This window comes from Dermacentor silvarum, chromosome 9 (assembly GCF_013339745.2).
Source record: "Dermacentor silvarum isolate Dsil-2018 chromosome 9, BIME_Dsil_1.4, whole genome shotgun sequence".
In the NCBI taxonomy this organism is placed as follows: Eukaryota; Metazoa; Arthropoda; class Arachnida; order Ixodida; family Ixodidae; genus Dermacentor; species Dermacentor silvarum.
In genome coordinates, this window is record NC_051162.1 from 153,927,962 (window position 1) to 153,948,716 (window position 20,755).

Consider the following 20,755-nt stretch of genomic DNA (forward strand, 5'->3'; position numbering starts at 1 on the left):
GTTAATTATACTGGTTCTGGGACCACGTCAGGAAAGCATTTCTGCGTTTTACATGTATTCGAACAGGCGCGGCATTGCAGTTGGACTCGCGAGCCAGCACCTCTATATTATGACGCATCATTTGATAATGCATTATTATTTAATTCTGTACTCATAAGCCCTTGGGCGTGCGTGTGACGTACGAAGCCTCATTTCGATCATATACATCTTGGATATCGCTGAGCCTTGCACTTTAGTATGTGTGCATGTAGCATGCCGTTTTAATGCGAAATATTATTTGTATCATTCTAGGCATTTGCGGTAGGCTGGTTATTTCCTGTCTCGTCACACTTCGGTCCTCTAGCTGTGAAAAAAAAAAAAAAAAAAAAAAAAAAAACCACAGAGCCTTTCCACTTTGTGAACAGACAAGTCCAGCGAAGCTGGCGCGCTTCACGTCGTTTTCGCGCCCATTCGCGCTTCTGTACGCGTTGGCAATTCCCGCTTTATATCGTCCGAGCGAACGACACGCGTCCGTCCCATAGCGACAAAACGACACAAGGATTGGTGGGAAGTGCCGCTGCCGAGTACTGCGACACTTGTGAAAGAGACATCGGTGGTGGTGGCGATGGGTATAACAATGGGCCATTCATCATGCGTTTTGACACCTGTGTAAGGCATTCATACATAAACATATATATATATATATATATATATATATATATATATATATATATATATATATATATATATACCCTTCCTGCACATCACCAGCATCGGCCCACATGTTCGTCTATGTCACCGGAGACGATCCAGCAGATCCTAGCCATATGCAGCTTCGCTGTAACAATGTACATGGCCGACAGTGCAATTGAACCTCGGCATTAGACAACGATCGCACCAACCGCATACTACTTTTACGGCCGCTGGATAAGAAAAAAAAAGTTTTTTTTTTTTTTTGTTTTTTTTTTATCCAGCGGCCGTGCTACTTCCCTGCCAAAGCCGGCTCGTGGGACCCTTGGCGCGTGCATCACTTGCCATTAATTTTCTCGTATTATTTCCTCGTGACATCCAGTGTCACGAGGAAATAATACGTTTTTTTTTTGTCTTTATTTAGGGGTTGGGGGGGGGGGGGGGGAGAGGCGGCACGTGCCTTTCCCCTGACCACGGTGTAAGATATATATATATACCCTGATTACGCCACTGGTGCCAACTCGCGCTTTTCATCACCGCGTGCTCCGTGATCAGCCAACATTGCTCAGTATACTTTCCTAAAGTAGCAGCTAAGGCTACGTATGAAAGGGTGGTGGTGATGATAACTGAAATGAAAATAGTTAAATTTTTTGGAGCCTTATGTTTACATCCTGCTCTTGGTTGCGTGAAGTGACCGGCAGTTGGTGGCGCTCGGAAGTCTGCGACGCTGTTCGTCCTTCATTACCTCCTCGCTGTACCTCCTGTACTTCCTTCGTAGGGACGGGAACATCAGCATTTGCATTAGCATATCCCGCTGTATAAACAGCCTCCTAAATGTCAGTTTGTACAAGTCGTAGGAAATATTACATCCCCGTACCACACATTAAGTGAGCCTAACATTCTGTGCAAACGCTCAAGCATGCACGATGGTGTTGGCTTGTAACATTTATAATCTTAAATGTTAATTGTTCGATATAGATGCTTGTGCATGACAACATATGGAAAAGTTATACATTAAACAACCGTCATAACCCCGAAGATAGAGACGAAGCCGTGCACTATTAGCAACCGCGCCGACCGGAAATCAAGCCACCGTTTTTTCGTGTCAGCAAGGGGAAAAAAAGCGAAAAAAAAAAAAAAAAACCCCGGGCAAAATAAAGCGGGCAAGCAACATTTCCTAACCTCATAACGGCGTCATGCATGACTCATTTGGTAGGGGCACACCTAATAGAACATGTTTTGAATGAAACAACTCTATTGTGCGCCACGCAAATAGCGAGACTAGCACGATAGGAGCCCGGGCCGGCAACCTCGCAGGTGCTTTTATCAATAAAATTTTTTTCCGTCCGTAGGAAAAGCAGTGTGGCACTTTCGTATGTTCGCGCCTTTGATCACATGGCATTGGGTGACGTCGTCAATGTGACGTCACATACCACACACGTGGTAGAACCAGAACGCTGACTCTGGCAGTGCTGACTGCTCGTTCGTGTGCATTTGCTGTGTGAAGATGTTTGCGTTTGTGCAATATAAATTCGATGGCAAGACGGCTGTCGTGAAGCTCTCCGCTATAAAGGATTACACTCCTAAAAACGTTACCGATTTTGAGTCTACGGGCCTGGGGACGAAGACGCCATCGGCGATTTTTATGAAGCGCGAATCCTGCATCTCGCTGGTAAGTGACATGTCAAGTTCCATTCGTACCCTTTCACAGTGATGTCATGCATCGAAGAGCGTGCTTTGTGTTTAGGCAGTGGCCGCAGTAACATTTAAAAGCAACTTCGCTAGACATTCTCACACAATGAATTATGTCTCGAAAATGCGGGGTAGCACTACCTGTATGTGCACTCACTAGGAGTCTTTAATTTTCAGTATCCGCTATCGAAAAACAGTTGCATCATGAGCATTTGATGTAGACGTGCTTTAAATAGCTGCAGAGCCCCTACAGGCGGTGTCTCTCCTTGGATTGTGAACGGCGCTGTTGTGTTCGTAGGAGCACTATTTGACTAGGCCTTGTAGGAGACAGATTTGTGTCTGCGTGTGCTTTCTTTGCATGCCGCATTGCTATACAATCTGCAGAATCTGAGGAAGAGATGTAGGCATAGAAGGAAAAGCGTCCCAGGAAGGTTTTGGTGGACTTGCCACGAGGAAAGAAAAGGAGCAAGGAAATGGTAATGTCTTGTTGATAATTGCATTTACAGCATGCATGGCAGAAGCCTAGAGCACTTCACTTACGTCTTCGATAAGTGATGTCTAAACTGCACTGAAGGCAATGTGATTGTATCATACATACTAAAGCTTTTTTTTTTTTTTGTCAAACATTATGTTCCTAAGTTAAAATTTGCTTCTACAGTCACTATAACTCTCCCTCTTAAGTGCAGCAATATCGGTCCAGCGGATGTCTCATGAAAACATATTTGCATTTTGCATTAATTTCAATTAAGAAATCGGTGCTGGCCACAGGGTAAAGCTTCTTCTTACGTCTTAATCTTTCTGTGAACCTCTTTTGTTTAGAGTGCTAGATAGGTGAACAATGCAGAGCAGAGCACAATGGTAAGGCGATATGCCTTCTATAAAGAAGCCAAATGTAGCAAATTTGTAGCACAGCTTCGAAATTTGGTGTGCCTGCTATTGCACCAGCTATGCTCAGTGTACAGAAGTGGAGGTTGTTGGCATTCGTTCATTGCCTTTTCAAGTCTAATTTGTTTCATTGTTTCTTCCCCAAGTGAAACTGTGAACGAAAGGAAAAGTACAAGTTTTCTTCTTCAGTTATCTTGGTGTTTGGTAAATGTAACTGCAAGTGGTTGCGAAAATATACGATCTAGAGTTGGGGGGGGGTGCATTTGCAGAGAAAGTGCATGTAGATGAACTGCTATAAATAAGTGCCTCATTTAAAAATGCACTTTTCGAAGCATTGCAAGCACACACACACACACACAAAAAGGGCGCTGTAGGGGCAAATTTATTTGAATTATGAAGCATTAGTGTTTCTCTAGCCAGAAACTTCCGTGAAACAGACTATGCTGAAAGAAAAACAAATTCTTTTGAGCTTTAATGCTCATGCACAAATGCTAGAAATGTTTGTGTTGCGACCACTTCAGTAAAAGAGCTGCAATGTGTTTTGATAATGTTGTGCAAGCACAGTCACTGTAATTGGAGAACATTGCTTTGCAGACATCTATTTTCTTGTCTCATATCAGCACTGCCTAAACAAAGAAACATAATAAGGGATCAACTCTGATTCCTAAATGCAATACAGTATGTCAAATGTTTGTGATCATTCCTAGCATTGGCGAAGCAACAAGCAGAAACAGCTGGCAGCACGTGTTGCTTTGTTGTCTTGGTTTTCTACTTGGTTTTCTCTTTTCGGCTTGTGATTTCTTGGCAATGGGCTAATTAACATTGTCTTTGTGGGGTACATCCTATTTCATTTATCAGTTGTCATTTAGTGGTGGCAGTCCTGATGAGTGTTGCTATTGAGGTACTAGTAAAATGTTCACAGCTCAGATGCCTCCTTCAAAAACCTTTCAGAAAGCCGAGTTGTCTATGCCACATTGTTTGATGTGTCAGTGCGAGCGCATCAGTACCCTGTGACACCTCCGAATATTAGAGGCAAGTTCTACCTTCTGCTGTGTGATCTAGTTTGCTGTTTATTACTAGCACTATCTTGTTTTGTGCAGTAAGGTGTTTCGAAATAGAACAAAGGATGACTAAAAAAAAAACATCTTTTCTGTATTTGATGTACAGTAAGGACTGTTATGTGTTATATTGGACTGACATTCCAACAGGAGTGCTTGTATAGCATGCAATGATTGCCGTTTAGAAGCATCAGTCATCCTTATTTTATACCCGGTACATATGTACTGTTAAAGGAGCCCTGAAAACTTTTTATCGAAATCGAGAAATGCGCTTGAAGTCACAATAGACTATATCATAAATACTTTGCAGCAAAAAGTGCTTCAATGCGTTCAGCAGAAGCGAAGTTATCAGCAGCCAAAAATCGCCTTTGATCCCCTTCGTGGTGCTCAGGCTCCTTCAATGCCGTGCACTGTAAAGGCTATGCCAAGCACGCTTGTCCTCAGTGAGGCGCAGTGAGCTGAGCGAGTGCGCTCATTGCGGCACCCAAGGGCAACTGTGGTATTTTTTATGTGTAGCAGATGCAGCCACTTGTAGTGGTAATGCATCTGCACAGCATTTGTCTGTGCGCAATAGGGCTTGAGTGCATGCTTGGGCTCATGTGCTCCAATCTGCCTAAGTTACGCAGTGTGGACCAGCTTTGGCCTGAACCAGCTTGACCGAAGGATAGTACCACATCCAATTTGCGCATTTTGAGGCAATATCGATAGCTCAATATGAAGTGATGTCTGCCAAGGCATCTAACCAGGAGTGAGCACGTGCTGGCAAATGTACGTGGGGTCTGACCTTAAGTTTCACATAGTTCAAGGCTAGTTGAATGTTCAAAACAAATTGGAATAATGAGACCGAATGGCTACAACACCGATAAGAAGTGTGGTCAGTTTAATTTCTACGCTGCACAAGAACAGACAATAGTAGGCTTCCTGAAATACGTAAATTCGAAAGCATATTTTTGCTAACTTCAGCTTGTTTATTAAACAGTATTAATAAATATACGCAGTAACGATAGGAAGAATTACACTGATCCAAACACCCTTCTCGATTGATGTCCGCTATTGGCCAATAGCAGCCCTCTATTTTAATATGCTATATGACGAAATGTAGCACCCGCAAAGAGAGAGAAGGCTTCTGTTGAAAAGAGTGTTTCAAAAAAAGGTGAATTCATGCTCTGCTTGTGAGCTCCATGTGCACAACTGCGAAATTTGACAGACATTCACAGCAGTGTATGCGATCTGGAGGACTGTGTTTTTTTACCAAGACCAATGGGCAGTCGAGGACCCCTGCAAAAAGTTTATTTTTATCATGAAAGAAACGTTGCATTACAGAGACATTGCTGGTATGTAGGATTCACATTAAGGCTGTACTTGCAACTTACTGAAGCACCTGTTATTGAATCTGACAATATCCATCCTGCATAGTGTGCAGCCTTGTGTCCACATATATTGCATTCCAAGTGTCAGTAATCTTAACACTATGCTAGCTATACAAATTGTTCTTGCACAGGCACTTCAAGCACCTTTGCTGAGACACTTCGAGCGCCTAGGCTATATTTGCAACAAAGTAGTCTGGTGATGCATAATTTACAAAAATGTTTTTAGTATTTTTTGTTGCATTCATGTTGTCCATTTATATTGCAAACTTAAATAGTCAGTTTTGAAGACAACTACATTTTGTTTCGTTCTTATAAAGTACTTGTGTTTCATTATATTCATAAATTTGCCTCACTATGAGCTAATTTCGCATTCAAAGGAGAGGGAGGCGTCGACACAAGGCAAACCCACCATGTGACATAGCACATTGTGGTTAGCATGCCAGTGTAAAAGCCAGGGAAAGCTGACAACAGCTGTGCTCCTGCTCCCGGAATACAAGAGGCTTCTGCATCAAGCTGCAGCATGCGTGGTCATCTTCCTCTCAAATAAGGCTATCTTTGACCCTGGAAGAAAGATTAGGCATACTGAGTATAAAATTTATCTCGGAACACAAGTGCATTAGCAGGATTAAAGGGAAGTTGCCTTCACATAAAATTGTCTTGAAGTTTCTAACACATATATATAACTGCAAAATAAAAATAAAAATTTACAAACTTTCATTACCTATGTATTTGTTTTGCTGAAATTGTGCCTGCTGTGAATCACATAAACCACCTCTGCAAACATTTGTGTAGCTAGCATAAGGTATTTATTAAACTGCACTTAACTTCGAAAGCACTGTAATATTAAATGCACTAGAGGCACTTGCTTTGTGATCACTTTAGTAAGGTTTTCGCTTTACAAGAATATATATTTGCAATAACAATGTTTGTTTCCATATGGTCTTTCAACACTGTTATTTTGATATTCTAGGGTCCACAACCTGCGTTGTGCCTGCACCAAGGGCACATTGTCAGACAGGCAAATCATTGTCTAACAATACAGGCGCTTTGCATTATGCAGTACTGATCCCGTTATGCTGTGTTCACCCAAGTCATGCATGCCCTGTACACAGAGGAAGTTTTTTTTCACATGGGCGTCTAGTTCTTTGACGCAGCTCACAAGTCTTGCCTTCTTGCAGGATGTGCAAAACTCCCAGTAGAGAAGGCCACCATGCCAAGGGAATTGGGCCAGAGAGGTAAGTAATGTCCATGTTGTAGCTCGGAGCTTATGATGCATTATGCAATGCTGAAGTGGTAGGACAACACGGCAGACCGGCAGATGTTTTGCGTGCTTGATGTTTGTAAGGGGTGCTAGTTTGAAGTGCAGCATTTTCGCTTAAGCTGCACTCTTTCAGTTTGCTAAGTCACACCATAAATGATCACATTGAATACACCTAGTATAGTAAATAGCTTTGAAATTCAAACATCTGTGAGGTACACCAAGAAAGTGCTTGAAATTTCCCATATTAATTCAGTGCCTAACTTTCCCAGTAAATATATGGCAGGTAGTTTAGTGTCACTAAGGAATTAAAAGCCACCAAGAAATTCGGGGATACATTTAATCTCGGGTGAGCAGAGAAACTAAAGAATATAGGCAACCGTCAGGTAAATGGCAGGTGTGTCTAGTTGATTAAGTGCAGTGATTGTGTGAATATGTTTATTCCTCAGAACCTGCAAGTGTCGGGAATCCTGGTGCTGCTGATTTACAATCTGCAACTGTCGAGGGCCGTGGTGCCACTGAATCGTTGCAGTCTTCAACTCCTCAGAGTAATACTGCTGCAGCATCGAGTTTTAAATTAGAAGACTTTGGTAAGGAATATTTGTATGTTGATTTGCTTGTACTTGATCTGTCTTCTGGTGTGTGTATATCTTTTGGTGGTGTATGTGGCATTGTCGACATACTTGTAAGTGCAGCAATATTTTACAAACTAAACTCCTAGAAGGGAGTTGCAAGATGTTGATTGTGTATTGGTGGCTTAGGAACTTCAGACAGGGATGCAAAGGATAAGGGTACTAAGTCAAATTTTATAATTCATTTATTTCCCCCAGAAAGCTGGAATCCAAGTTCTTTATGTTTTGTGGGTATTACACTCGTTTAAGTTCAATAGTGTTGAGATATGGGCTTATTGGTATGTCATCATGGAGGCTTTTTGATGTAGCACAGCTAGTACATGGATATAGAGGAAGAACAAGACTGTCTGTCGATACTTTTATTTATCTGCGTCCGTGTAAGTTGCATTACACCAAAACAGCACCAAGTGCTGGCTTTTTGAGAAAAAAAAAAGGTTCTAAGCAGCTTTCGTGTATGTTTCATGCTTCCAATAGCATACTCATCTAAGCCAATTGTCAGTGAGGTGCTAGTGACATTAGTCTGTGCTGCTATGCATTCGTCTTGGGTTTGGCGTAGCTTTACAATGTTTGCTTAGCTTTACAATGTTACAGAGATGCTTGTGCATAAGCAGTTGGCAAATGGCCCTCGAATGAATCATTTGATTTTTAGCCAGTCTGAAATAAAGCAGCCACTGGTGTTGAAACTCGGCGCAGTGGGTCAGTTACCGTATTTACTCGAATCTAGGCCGACTGATTCTAAGCCGACCCCCATAAAGTTCGAAGACCCCCCCCCCCCCCAAACAAACAAAAAAAAAACTTGCCTCGAATGTAGGCCGAACGAAAACGCGAGGGCAGCATTCGCAAAATGAAACAGCATTTATTACATATGAACATGCCGAGCTCATTCTATGTCACCATCGCTGCTAGCCTCGTCGCTATCTTACTGCTGACATCTTCAAACAGTGCACTATATTCAGTATCATCAAGCGCATTAGAGATGTTGCGCTTTCTGAAGGAGCGCACGATCAATTGTCATCCTCGTTGCGGCGCACACAAAAAGCATCTCCTTTGGCCCCTCCAACGAGTTCCGCCCGGCTTGAACGTTCCACAATGCCTCCCTACGGCTAGCACAACTACCGTATTTACTCGATTCTCACGCGCCCTCGATTGTAATGTGCACCCGGTTCCTGTGACGAAAAAAAATGTCTTTTACAGTACCGCTCACCTCGTGCTTTCAAACAGAAATGCAACTGTCATTTGGGAAAACAGATTTCCTCCCGATGCACTGAAGTTGCGATGAATAAAAAAAGTCGGAAGTTCGCCCGAAAGGCGATACATTGAATGCGATAGCAAATTAGTAGACCGCTATACGAAGTAAGGATAGCAGTTTAATCGGCCCTATGAAGTTGCAAACATTCGCTTACCACAGCACGGTGTCACGCGCACAACGTAACAAGCAAATCACGGTGTAACGTAACAAGCACGGTGTCACGCGCGCACAAGCAAGCTTGAACACATCTCGCTTGTTGACCGCAGAAATGAACTATCAAAACGCTGAAGTGACGAAGTGCGGTGAGCGAATTGACCTTCTACTAGCATGCCTCTCTTCAACACGACGGCGAGCGGCAGACTTTCCCCATCGCAGATTGCTTTCAGGATAGGGCCAAGGCGATCGTATCGCTGAAGTGGATCGTTGCAGATTACGTCCTGCTTCGGTCCACTGAAACCGTTTCGCATTGCTTTGCTGGCGAAAATTGGCTCCTCCTGTTTGCGCCAGTCCCGCTTGAAAGTTTCGGATTCTCCGAACACCCGTGATGCGGCTCGATTTCCGTCCGTCTCCGCACACATGATCACTTTCCTTTTAAATGCGGCATCATGATGAACTCAGTACTTCATGCTGATAGAGCAGATGCAGAGAATGTGAACGTTAAAAAGCGGCACTATAGTGGCATCGCCTGTTTGGTGCCATTAACGCCACACCGCGCGCCGGTACTACACACTACCGATACGACACAGGTCAAAATGGCGACGTCCCTCGTGTACTTCAGTTGGCTACTGGCGCGGCTAGTAACGGCTGCGATACTGACTTCTTTAGATGGCACTAACTGTGCACCATATTTATCAGTCTCAGTTAAAAACTGGCGTTTTTTTTTAATCCTCGAATCTAAGCCAACCCTAGAGTTTCGTATATGATTATTTGAAAAAACTATCGGCCTAGATTCGAATAAATACGGTAGCTAAAACGTTGCACTGTTGAGCACGAGGTTGCGGGATCGAGTCGCGACCGCGGAAGCCGCATTTCAATGGAGGCGACATGCAAGAATGCCCGTGTGCTTGCGTTGTAGTGCACATTAAAAAACCCCAGGTGGTCCAAATTAATCCGGAGCCCTCCTGTACCTCTACAGTGTGTCTCATAATCAGAACTGGTTTTGGCACGTAAAACCCCAGAGAGAACTGATTTTTAAGCATGGTTCGTTGGAACAATTTTTTTTTCTGGGGTGTAATTGCAGTAATTTTCATGTACGTCCCTTGTAGTTTACCGAGCTCTTACCCTCAGTACAAGTGAATCTGCCGCATCCTTCTGTCACAGGTGCTTGTGAGTAGATGTTTCAAGTTCCAGCCTTGGCAAAAAAAAATAACACTGGAAGCAGATTGAAATAGCAGCTGGCTTGATAGAGATCATATTGTCACCGGGTCATGCACTCATTCTTCTGAAGATACCGTATTTACACGATTGTAGGTCGACCCATTTTTTCAAATTTGGCAATCCAATGTTGGGGGGTCGACTTAGAATCGAAACCAAACTGTGTACCGCTAGTAACGGCAAGAGAAACGAGAAATCAGAGGTGCTACGGCGTGGTTACAACTTTGCACCTACGTTTTTATGGTTACGGTAGAAGCGTAGCGTAATAATTTACTGTATTGCATACATTTTGATTGCGCGCACTACGAGCGCACGGCTCTTGTGGGAGCATCGATCATGGAAGAGCCACCGTTTAGGGGGTATTGGTAGCTGGCGGAAGAGCCGCCGTTAGGGGGGTATTGGTAGTTGGCGGAAGAGCTGTCATTTGGGGGGTATTAGTAGTTGGCGGAAGAGCTTTTCTTTGAGATACGATTGTTTTCGACGGCCGCTCGCATCTGTCACTTCTGCTGTTGTGCTGAATCGTCGCGCCTGTCATGAGTGCCAAGAACTTTCGGCGCTCGTTCTCAGCAGCGTTCAAACGGGCTGCTATCCTCCATGTTGAGGAAACTAACAACTGCGCAGCGGGACGCAAGTCTGGCTACTGTGTGCGGGTGGGTCCTCTCTGCGTGGGGGGCTGTACCGCGCGATGTCGTGGTGCGGTCGTTTGCGAAGTGTGGGCTTACTTTTGATGACGACGTGCTGTGGGACCGCAGCAGCTAGACGGCAGCAGTACCAGTGAGGTCAACTCTAGTGACGATGAGTAGTCTTAGCAACCCCATCAATAAATATCCCTTGTGTGAAATGCACTCGCGTGGTTCCCCCCCCCCCCCATTTTTTTTTGAGACATGCAATTTTGGCGGGGTTGACCTACATTCGAGTCGACTTACAATCGTGTAAATATGGTACAACCACCACAGCAATGCCTGCACTTTTTAAATCTGTTTGACTGATTGATTGAAGGTAGGCAGTCATTAATTAGGGTATGCATCGAACTTTTGTTACACATGCAGCCTGTGGAGTGAAGTGAGACGAAAATTTGTGGTACGTTTAGAGCCTGGTAGAGTTGCTTGAAGCCTTAATTTCTGAAGCTGCTTAGCTCACTCAAAATATGTGATAAATTTGTGTTTGTTCTGCAGAGTCTCTGGAAACCTCGGCCACCTCACTAGTGGGAGATATAGGTAAGAAATGCTGTGCTACTGCTAATGTTGTGAAGCAGCATTGTTCAACTGATTTGATAAACTGATTTGATTTGATTATCTTGTGTGGAACCTAGCTCAGTGCAAAAAATTTGAAAGCTTTGTGTTCCTCGTGCGAGTAGGAAATACATGTTAGTCATCATCATAATAAGCCTTTCAGTTTAGATGCCTGGACAGCCTCTCGTACTAATGCCCAGTTCGCACTGGTCCCTCCTCAGCCAAATCCATTTTATGCTTGAATATTTCCCAATCTCATTATTCCAATCCATGGCACTCGGGAGAATGAAAAATGATGCGGCAGTAGCATTGATCCGGACACCGCACCGCCAATAAGGGAATGGCCACATTACCCTATATGTCGCCATCAAATCGTACTTAAAGCACATTTTAACACAAACCATTCCGTGACTTTTACAAGGTACATTCCTGCAGGTAAGTTCCTGTCTTGCCTTGTTTGGAGCCTTTTTCACAAGTTGTCTAGTGGTGGTACTTGAACCAAGGTCATACAGGGCAACAGCCTGATGGTATATGCATTATGCTACAGGCGCGTGCATGACATGACAGCATAGCAACCTACGACACTTCTTCACATGTGCAAGCTATTGCTTTAAAATGCTTGGCATATGTCGCATTGCATAGCAAGTTTCTTTCCATCATGCAAGAATGTACCACGTGGTCCTTCCCTTGTGGAAGCTAGTGCATGCTGTGATATTGCGCGGCTCTGATGATTGGCTCAGTTTATCCATCTGCGAGGTTAGCCTTGGCCATACCTGAAGTTGAATGTTTCATCACTGGAGAACAAGAAATCAGTTGTCATGCCATCCCTTGCTGTTGCCACAAACACACATCACGTAATTGCTAGCCCTACACAGACATGTTGCACCATCTTCATGGAACCCCAAATGATGCTATGCAGCTCTAAAGTTGTTAGACAAGTTGGTTGATACTTGAAGCGCGCCATGATGGCATAGTGGTTTTGGTGTTGTGCTGCTAAGCCCCGAGGTTCTGGAATAAAATCCCAGCGGCAGTGTCTACATTTCAATGAGGGTGAAATGCAAGAACACCCATGTACCAAGCATTGTTTGCACATTTAAGAACCCAAGGTGGTCAAAACTAACCCAGAGTCTCCGGGGCACTACAGCATGCCTCACAATCAAATCGTGGTTTTGGCATGTAAAAAACCCTACAATTTAATTTTTTTTCATGCTTGACGGTGGCATGACATTGCACGGCAAATAAGACGCAAACAGAAGGTGGGGCAGCACGGGCAATACACTTGCTACTGATTTATTAGTCTATGCAGGCATGTTCTTTTTCTGGTCTTGTAGGGGCTGTGATAAACCAATTGCAGGCGGCACCTATGCTGTCCTGTGTGTTCTTTGTTTTATTTGCACTACATTAGTGTCCTTAATATGCTGTATGGCTAGTCAACTGCGTAATGCTTTGCATAACATTGATCCCTGCAGTGTGTGAGATCTGTATAATTTTCATTCGAACACTGAACATTGGTCGCCCCAGCGGTCGTAAAGAACAGGGCACAAAGGACAGGAAATTTATCTACTTGAGCATCCTTGGGCTTCTAAAGGGCAAGCTTCATGAATTTATTTATCCGTTAGGCCCTGAGGATGTGCGATTTCCATTTTCTTATTGTATGAAAAATTTTTAACTTCTCTTTGTTCATTTATTGTTTATAAAAAAATGTTGACTTGGTAGGTTAAATACTCTGCTGACTTCAACTGTTTCCATTTTCTTACCATTCTTTCTGTTACTTTAATAGAGTGTTATTTATTTGTTCTATGCATTATATTATTTAGCTCTAGGAATTATATTATGACATTGTCTTTTGAAACAATTTATTTATTCTTCTTTGCAGTGTTTCTAACTGGTCTGTTGAAAACCTCTTTTTTATAGGGAGGCCGGGGTTGAACTTTGTTTAGAGGACAATGCCTCGGAAGAGTTTGTCATAGGCTCCAGAAGGGATGACGGAAAGGTAATCGCACCAAAGTTATTGGCTTTAGATAATGCCTGAATGTGGTCACAAAGCCACATATTGAGCTGCAGCTTGAACGAGCTTAATTGTTACTGTGACAGCTCGCACGCATATGTTTGACAGCCGTACATGTCAAGCACCAGTATCATTCTTTGTTCTGTTTACTGACATAACATTTAGGTCTTAATTTAGAAAGAAATCAATAAAGGTGTGTACTATCTCAGGCCAACCAACGTGCTGGTCACCAAGACCAGCACATGTATCAGTGGTTTGTTAGTCAATTTTCGTGAGAACTTGTAAACAAACTATCTCTAAGAAGCAAGTCTTCATTTTGGGTGCAAAAGTGATCCTTTTGTGCATTCAAGGAAATCTGGCATGACACTGTAGTGACGCGGTTGACAGCTAGCTGCCTGATAAAGCAAAAAAAAAAGTGGGATAGACCTGTCACTGTCTCTAATTTGCAAGTGATGATTTCTTTGTGTAATGCAGGTGTATGCAGGCTGTGGCTCCTGGATAAATGAAAAAGCCTGGGGATGTTTGTTCAGCGCTTCTACAGACTCTGTGTTCTGTAGAAGTGCTGCTACTGTATTTTGGACCCCCGAACAACTGAAAACCAGGAGTGTCACTGGAACACTTTCGAACAAGGCACGGCATCTTGGCTACACTGAGGCAAAGCCAGCGCTGGCACCAGAGAAAGTATCTTCTCTAAAGGGTATATATCTTTCTCCTGTGGCCTTTAGAAAGTTTACATAATGATCTTCTGCATGTTTTCCTTTTTTTTATCATGGGGTTTTATTTTAGAGAAAATGTTGGCACGTTAATTTTGCTTAATCGCCTTTTAAGTTCCAGCATTGTGAATGATGGAAACAAATTTTAGCTGTTATTTGGACATGTGATACTGGATTCAGTATTTTTTCAGTAAAAAGAAAGCTGAAGGTTGCTGTAATAGCATTATTGTTACGATGATCTTTCAGCAGATAGTACTTGTCTGACAATTGTTTGCCATATTTTGCTAATACTAAATTTCTGACCACAATTTTGCACAACGCAAGTTGCCATCACAGGTGCATCACCGAAGGTAGTGCAGCAGCATGCTGCACTCGGATAGTTAGCCATATCTTTATTTCTCATCAATGTAGGTATACTAAGATGCTCATTATAATCAGGTGTTAACAGTGCTCATGCATCACTTGCAGTAGGTGTAATAGCTATGTTACATCGATGCTTCATAGTAAATGTAGAGTATTCAAGCACAATACTGTTACACATGACCATGTATGGGAACAGCAGCGTCGTGCAGAACAATTCATAGAACACAAATTTTTTGAAACAGGAAATCAGTTCATGCATTCCCGACCAATAGCAACTTCCTTGTAAACTAAATTTGACTTTGCCCACATATTACCCATGGAGTAGTAATAAAGAACTGTGCTTAATTCTGTGTCTTTTTTGAAGCTAATAATTCACTTCCTATGCAGCATTGTTCGCCATTTACATGGGTGACATGCCAAAGGAGGTGTCAGACAAGAGAATGAAGGCGGCCGAAAACACTTGTCGCAGAAGCTCGGCGATATGCAGCGGTGGTGAACTCTGCGAATGCATGTTGAAATAAACTAGCTTGAGCCTTCAGGTTCCACATGTCGCATCAATGCCTACTCTCATGCTATGCCGAACATAAGCTGTGATGTCCTGCAAATTTGTTGCCTTTTCGACCCTCTTGTTGCAGCTCGCAAAGAAAGAGTAATAGGGCACTAACAAGATGACATAGGATGGGACAAGCTCAATCACAAGTGTGTCACAGACCCCGGTGAACGAGGCGCAGACGCCGGACTAAATTCCAAAGCCGAATTATCAGCTTCCGAAAATAATCCCACGAAAGCAAGGACAATTAAGAGTGGGCCCTCTGGTGCGCCAGCGAACGCCGGTTGCTGTCCAAAGACCGAGTCAGAGCCCAGAGTTGTCAAAACACAATATATTCTTCACACAAGGCAGTTACACACACACTTGCACACTTAGGCTAGACACAACACAATACAAATCAGATGGCTATTAAACACAAGAAAATAATTCACGACAAGCACTAAGAGTCCAACACGTAAAGTACAAAATATATAGGAACACTAAGTGTCCAATCGTATTCACCGTGCTGGTTGGTCTTGGAGTCGGACGATCTCGGCGTAACTTGGGGGCAAATCTCGAAGAAGGAACTTCTTCCGGAAATGCAGACGCTCGAAGAACCCGTCGACTAGCTTGCCGGGGAATCCCCTTTTTCCGCAGACGCTTGGTCTTCACATCACTTCACCCGTGCGGACTGAACTCTCTGAATTCCTGGATTCCTAACCGACAATGCTCGCACGGCGTTTATATAGCCGTCGACGGTCCTTCTCGAACATTCGATCGGAGTTGTGATTCCGTAGCACGGCCAAAGCTTGGGAAGCTTCTACTCTTTTCTCGTACCTTCGACCGCTGCTTTCAGAACATTCTAGAGGGGGGGGGGGGGGGTGATGATGACTCATGCTGTTCACGCACGCTCACGCTGTAGTTATCTCTCTCGACTCGCCGGGTGAGAAGGTGTCTCGGCGCGCGCGTGTCTTCTCTCTCTCTCTCTCCGGTTAACGTCGCTTCGTCGAACCTCGTTCCAGACGTTTCGGCGCCGTTGTTAGCGTGGTTGCTTGAGGCGTATGCGCTCTCCCCCTCTGTTGAAGTTGCCGCGGGACCGGCGTGTTCTTTCGCTGGCTTGCGCGACACTCGGCGCGCACTTTGATTACGCGCTCTTTTGTGACAAAGTGTGTTGCCCATTGTGTCCTTGTCTTGTCTTTGCCCTTTTACTCTTCTGCCTGTGCCTTTTAGTTGTAAACGTTACATGCGTGCTACAAATAAGACAGACTGTGCTAAAGCTGCAGCAACCAGAGCTGTGGTCAATGCAGGTACTGGGAGGATTTTTGTAAACTTATTTATTACCCAAGGATATTGTTGCATCTCTTCTAACTAGTCGCAATTGATTGTGGTATAAAAGTTCCTCTAAAGTGCCTCAGAAAGGCTGGCCTACGTTTCGATAGGTGGACCTACTTTTGGGTGACCAGGTGGGAACTAACAAATTGGCCTGTTACGAGAGTGATTTTTTTTTTGCAGACTACCTGACTATGCTTGTTATCTCTGTCACACCTGTGTTTAAATCGGCTAGTGTATATATAGTATAGCCCTATTTGTTATGTGGCAGCGGCTAGGTTATATAGTTTTTTTTAATCTATATTCTGGCTTCTGTTTTACCTGTAAAGTTCAGCCAGTATTTATATATTCTAGTCAGTTTTTATTTTTGTTTTGTGCATCCTGTGGCATTCATTAGATCTTGCTATAACAACAAAGTACTTGTATAATAATGACAGTGGTGGAACAGCTGCGGCAAGAGCATTCTGTGTTGCCACCCTGCTACAATATGGCATTTTAGTGGTACATTGCACTTAGCCTTTGCCAAAGAAAGTGGAAGAATGAAAGCTTTATTCCATTCATGCTGTCTCGCCAGTAAAGCTTAAACAAAACTAAGTCTATTATCATCTTGTATTTCTGCTAATATTGCTTTGTATGAGATATGCTCGATGCTGCACAAGAAGCATACCCTTCCAACCCTCTTTGATTTTTTTGGAAAGTTCAATATTTTTGGATCTTTCTATGATTTTACAAATTTGTGGTGTTTTACGCAAGATGAGGTTGTGAAATAATTATAAACGTGTTGAAAAGTAGGGCGGCGCAAGATGCCATAAAACAAAGGTATATTTGCTTAGCTAAGCAAGTTTATTCAGTACAGTTCCCGAAACAGTTGAGGTCAGCGAAAGCAAACTCGGTGAAAAAGAAAGTCAGTATGTCATAAAAACGCACTGTTTATCAGTCATTTGCCACTGCATGTGCTCTGCATTCATTTATTGTCAGTCCATATGCATTTTGCAAAAGTGTGTACTGAGGGAAAATATGAAAATGCATGCCATTTACCCTCTACCGTCCTCGTGATATTAAGCTGACAGGTATGCAAACGTGCCTATCGCTGCGCCAGATCAGTTTTTTGCCTCGCTGAGATCTACGCTAAAATGTAAAATGGACTGTTCCGCCACACTAATTCGTTTCTTGTGTTATCTTTCCTTGGCTATTGTTATCATTAAAAGTTTTCGGTTAGTACAGGAAGCTTAGTGCGGCTGTCTTTCATATTGACTCGTTGTTATTGAAAGATTACTATTCAGTAATGAAGCATTTAGTACAATTATTTTCTCATTTGAATGTCTCTAATCTGTAAGCCAGCATTCTTGCCCACATTTAATAATGTGTTTTTTTTTCCCTGCAGTTCTGTTTAAGTGCCCTTTATGTAACAACATAAATGGTGCACTTTTTAAATTAAGACTGTATATTCTGCCTTAAATGTTTTTTATTTTGCCATCTGCTTCAAAAGGGGAGGCAGCTGCTCCAGAATTTGCCTCAAGAAAGTTGGTCTTTCCAACTGCCGCATTCTTCAATGACCGAACTGCTCTCGTCCACTGCAAATAAAGCTTGATTTTGAAGCTTCCACTGCAAATAAAGCTTGAATTGAATGGTGGAATGTGCACATGCCTGCCCATTGACTGCTGTACCAACTGGTTGAGACGTTCAGAATAAAAATGCTAGTCCAGCCTGCTTAGCAGCCATGCAAATACATATTACAATTGATCAAATCAATTATACGTTAGTGGGCCATTAACCGCCAAACTGGTAGACCGGTAGACTTGTAGGCCGGTAGACTTGTAGACATGTAGACTTGTAGACATGTAGACTTGTAGACATGTAGACTTGTAGACATGTAGACTTGTAGACATGTAGACTTGTAGACTTGTAGACATGTAGACTTGTAGACTTGTAGACATGTAGACTTGTAGACATGTAGACTTGTAGACATGTAGACTTGTAGACCTTCAAGGTCCGAAATTACGTATAGCCAACAGACATGTAAGCCTGTAGCTTGATGGAATTTTTGACTGGGATTTCTTCCCCATCGTTGCTGAACTGGGCAATGTGATCTGCAAACCGACGGTTGATGATATATTCGCCGTTGATCCTCACTCCTAAGCTTTCTCAGTCTAAGATAGATCTTCAATACTTCTTAAAAGCATGCAGTGAATAGCATTGAAGAGTTTGTGTATGCTTGCCTGACCTCTTTCTTGATATGTAACTTTCTACTTTTCTTGTGGAGAACCAAAGCACCTGTGGAATCTTTGTACATATTTGCCAAGATATTCAAGTATGCCTCCTATACTCCTTGATTACGCAATGCCTCAATAACCTCTGGTATCTCTATTCAATCAAATGCTTTTCATAATCCATGAAAGCCTTATAGAGAGGTTCATTGTACTCTGCAGATTTCTCGATTACCGGATTGATGACATGAATGTGATCTATCGTAGAATATTCCTTCCAGAAGCCAGCCTGTTCTCTTGATAGAGTGAAGTCAAATGTTGCCCTGATTCTATCGGAAAATATCTTCGTGAATATTTTACAGAGTACTGAAAGGAAGCTAATTGGCCTATAATTCTTCAATTCTTTAAGGTCACCCTTCTTATGGATTGGTATAATGTTGGCGCTCTTCCAACTCTCTGGTACACTTGAAGTCATTAGGCATTGCGTATAAAGAGCCGCAAGCTTTTCAAGCACGTTATCTCCTTCATGTTTGAGTAAATCGACTGCTATTCCATTGTTTCCAGCAGCTTTTCCCGTGGTTATGTGTTGCAAGGCCCTTCTAACTTCATCGCGAGTTATAGGAGGAGCCTCGGTATCCTGTTCATCACTACTTCGAATGAATGTAGCTTGGCTGCCCTGGGCACTTTGCAGGTCAGTATAGAATTCTTCCGCTACTTTCATGATGTCATCAAAATTGCTGATATCGTTACCCTGCTTATCGGTCAGTTCATATATCTTGCCTTGTCCTACGCGAAGTTTCCTTCTCACTGATTTCATGATGCGTCCATATTTTACTGCTTCCTCAATCTTTTCCATGTTATATTTTCTAATATTCCTTAATTTCTTCTTGTTGATTAGCTTTGACAGTTCAGCGAACTCTACCTGATGCCTTGAGTTCGACACTCATGTTTTGTCGTTTCTTTATTAGGTCCTTTGTTATTTGGGAGAGCTTACCTAGTGGTTGTATTGGTGCCTTACCTCCTACTTCAATTGTTGCTTCTGAGATCATCCTAGTTGCGGTTTCATTCATTACCTCTATGTTGTGTCCATCTTCCTGTTCTACAGCTGCATATTTGTTTGCGACATCAGCCTGAATTGGTCTGCTTTTATTCTTACTGCGTCAACGTTTGCCTGCTTCTTCCTGATCAAATTTTGTTTTTTTCTATGTTAAAATTGAGACAAATCTGAGACCTCACTAACCACCTATGGTGACTGCATTTTACCCTGCCTAACACTTCTACATCCTGCACTATGCTAAGACCGGCAGAGAGTATAAAATCGATTCCCTTCCTTGTTTCTCCATTAGGGCTTTTCCAGGTCAGGTACACTGCACTTCCTGAAGAAAGTATTCATTATTCAGAGCCTATTCCTTTCCGCGAACTCTACCAACATCTCTACCCGTCGTGGTTGCTCAGTGGCTATGGTGTTGGGCTGCTGAGCTCGAGGTCGCGGGATCGAATCCCGGCCACGGCGGCCACATTTCGATGGGGGCGAAATGCGAAAATACCCGTGTACTTAGATTTAGGTGCACGTTAGAGAAGCCCAGGTGGTCCAAATTTCCATAGTTCCCACAACGGCGTGCCTGGTTTTGGCACGTAAAACCCAAAAACCCCGTAAAACCCCACGATGCCGTCGTCCCCATGCCATCGTGCTCTCTCCATCACCCTAATTTCAGCTTTGTAACCAGATTCTCATCGCAACGTCGTTGTAACGTCTTGTAATCATACACTCGTCGCCATTCTATTGTCCTCATGACGTTGCGAGCGTTCCCTTATCGCCATTTCATCGTCGCATTCCAATTCACGTCATACAATGGTCATCACGCCATCGTCCTGCACTCTTCATACCATGGTCCTCATGTTGCCATCAATCTTTTCATTTCATAATTTTGAAATGTTCGTCATCATTTCAAAATTTTCATTCCAGTTTCACTTCAACGTTGCCTTCAGGCCGTCTACAACGTTCTATTGATGGTATCCCTTCATCCTCATTCCATCGTCTTTACTGCGTCGTTTAGTCATCATGGTTTAGTCATCTTGGCGACCCTCGCGAGCGAGTGTCGGAATAAAGTGGGCTGATCCCGGACGCCGCCTTAGTCGCATATAGCCGAAACAATGTAAATCATAGAATGACCTTTAAGGGTTTAG

The 20,755-nt window shown here is 43.1% G+C and overlaps 1 protein-coding gene and 1 long non-coding RNA gene across 2 annotated transcripts; both read left to right on the forward strand.

Moving 5' to 3' along the window:
* The first annotated feature begins 1,104 nt into the window (after positions 1-1,104).
* On the forward strand, positions 1,105-4,279 carry LOC125940345 (uncharacterized). Its single transcript, XR_007463564.1, has 3 exons — positions 1,105-2,341; positions 2,746-2,837; positions 4,198-4,279. It is a non-coding gene; the product is annotated as an uncharacterized LOC125940345 (long non-coding RNA).
* Positions 4,280-5,026: 747 nt separating this feature from the next.
* LOC125939923 (uncharacterized) lies at positions 5,027-15,046 on the forward strand. The gene is made up of 6 exons (XM_049655456.1): positions 5,027-5,052; positions 6,853-6,909; positions 11,363-11,404; positions 13,334-13,412; positions 13,902-14,124; positions 14,891-15,046. The coding sequence occupies exons 1-6, from the start codon at positions 5,027-5,029 to the stop codon at positions 15,022-15,024; spliced, it is 561 nt and encodes a 186-aa protein (XP_049511413.1). The 3' UTR covers positions 15,025-15,046.
* The last annotated feature ends 5,709 nt before the right edge of the window (positions 15,047-20,755 follow it).

What these genes read in the sequence shown, in the direction of transcription:
- LOC125939923 (XM_049655456.1), top strand. Translation starts at nt 5,027, where the DNA reads ATGTCTGCCAAGGCATCTAACCAGGA. An exon ending in CCAGAAGGGATGACGGAAAG is followed by an intron (nt 13,413 to 13,901) that starts GTAATCGCACCA and finishes TGTGTAATGCAG; the next exon opens with GTGTATGCAGGCTGTGGCTC. An exon ending in GAAAGTATCTTCTCTAAAGG is followed by an intron (nt 14,125 to 14,890) that starts GTATATATCTTT and finishes CTTCCTATGCAG; the next exon opens with CATTGTTCGCCATTTACATG.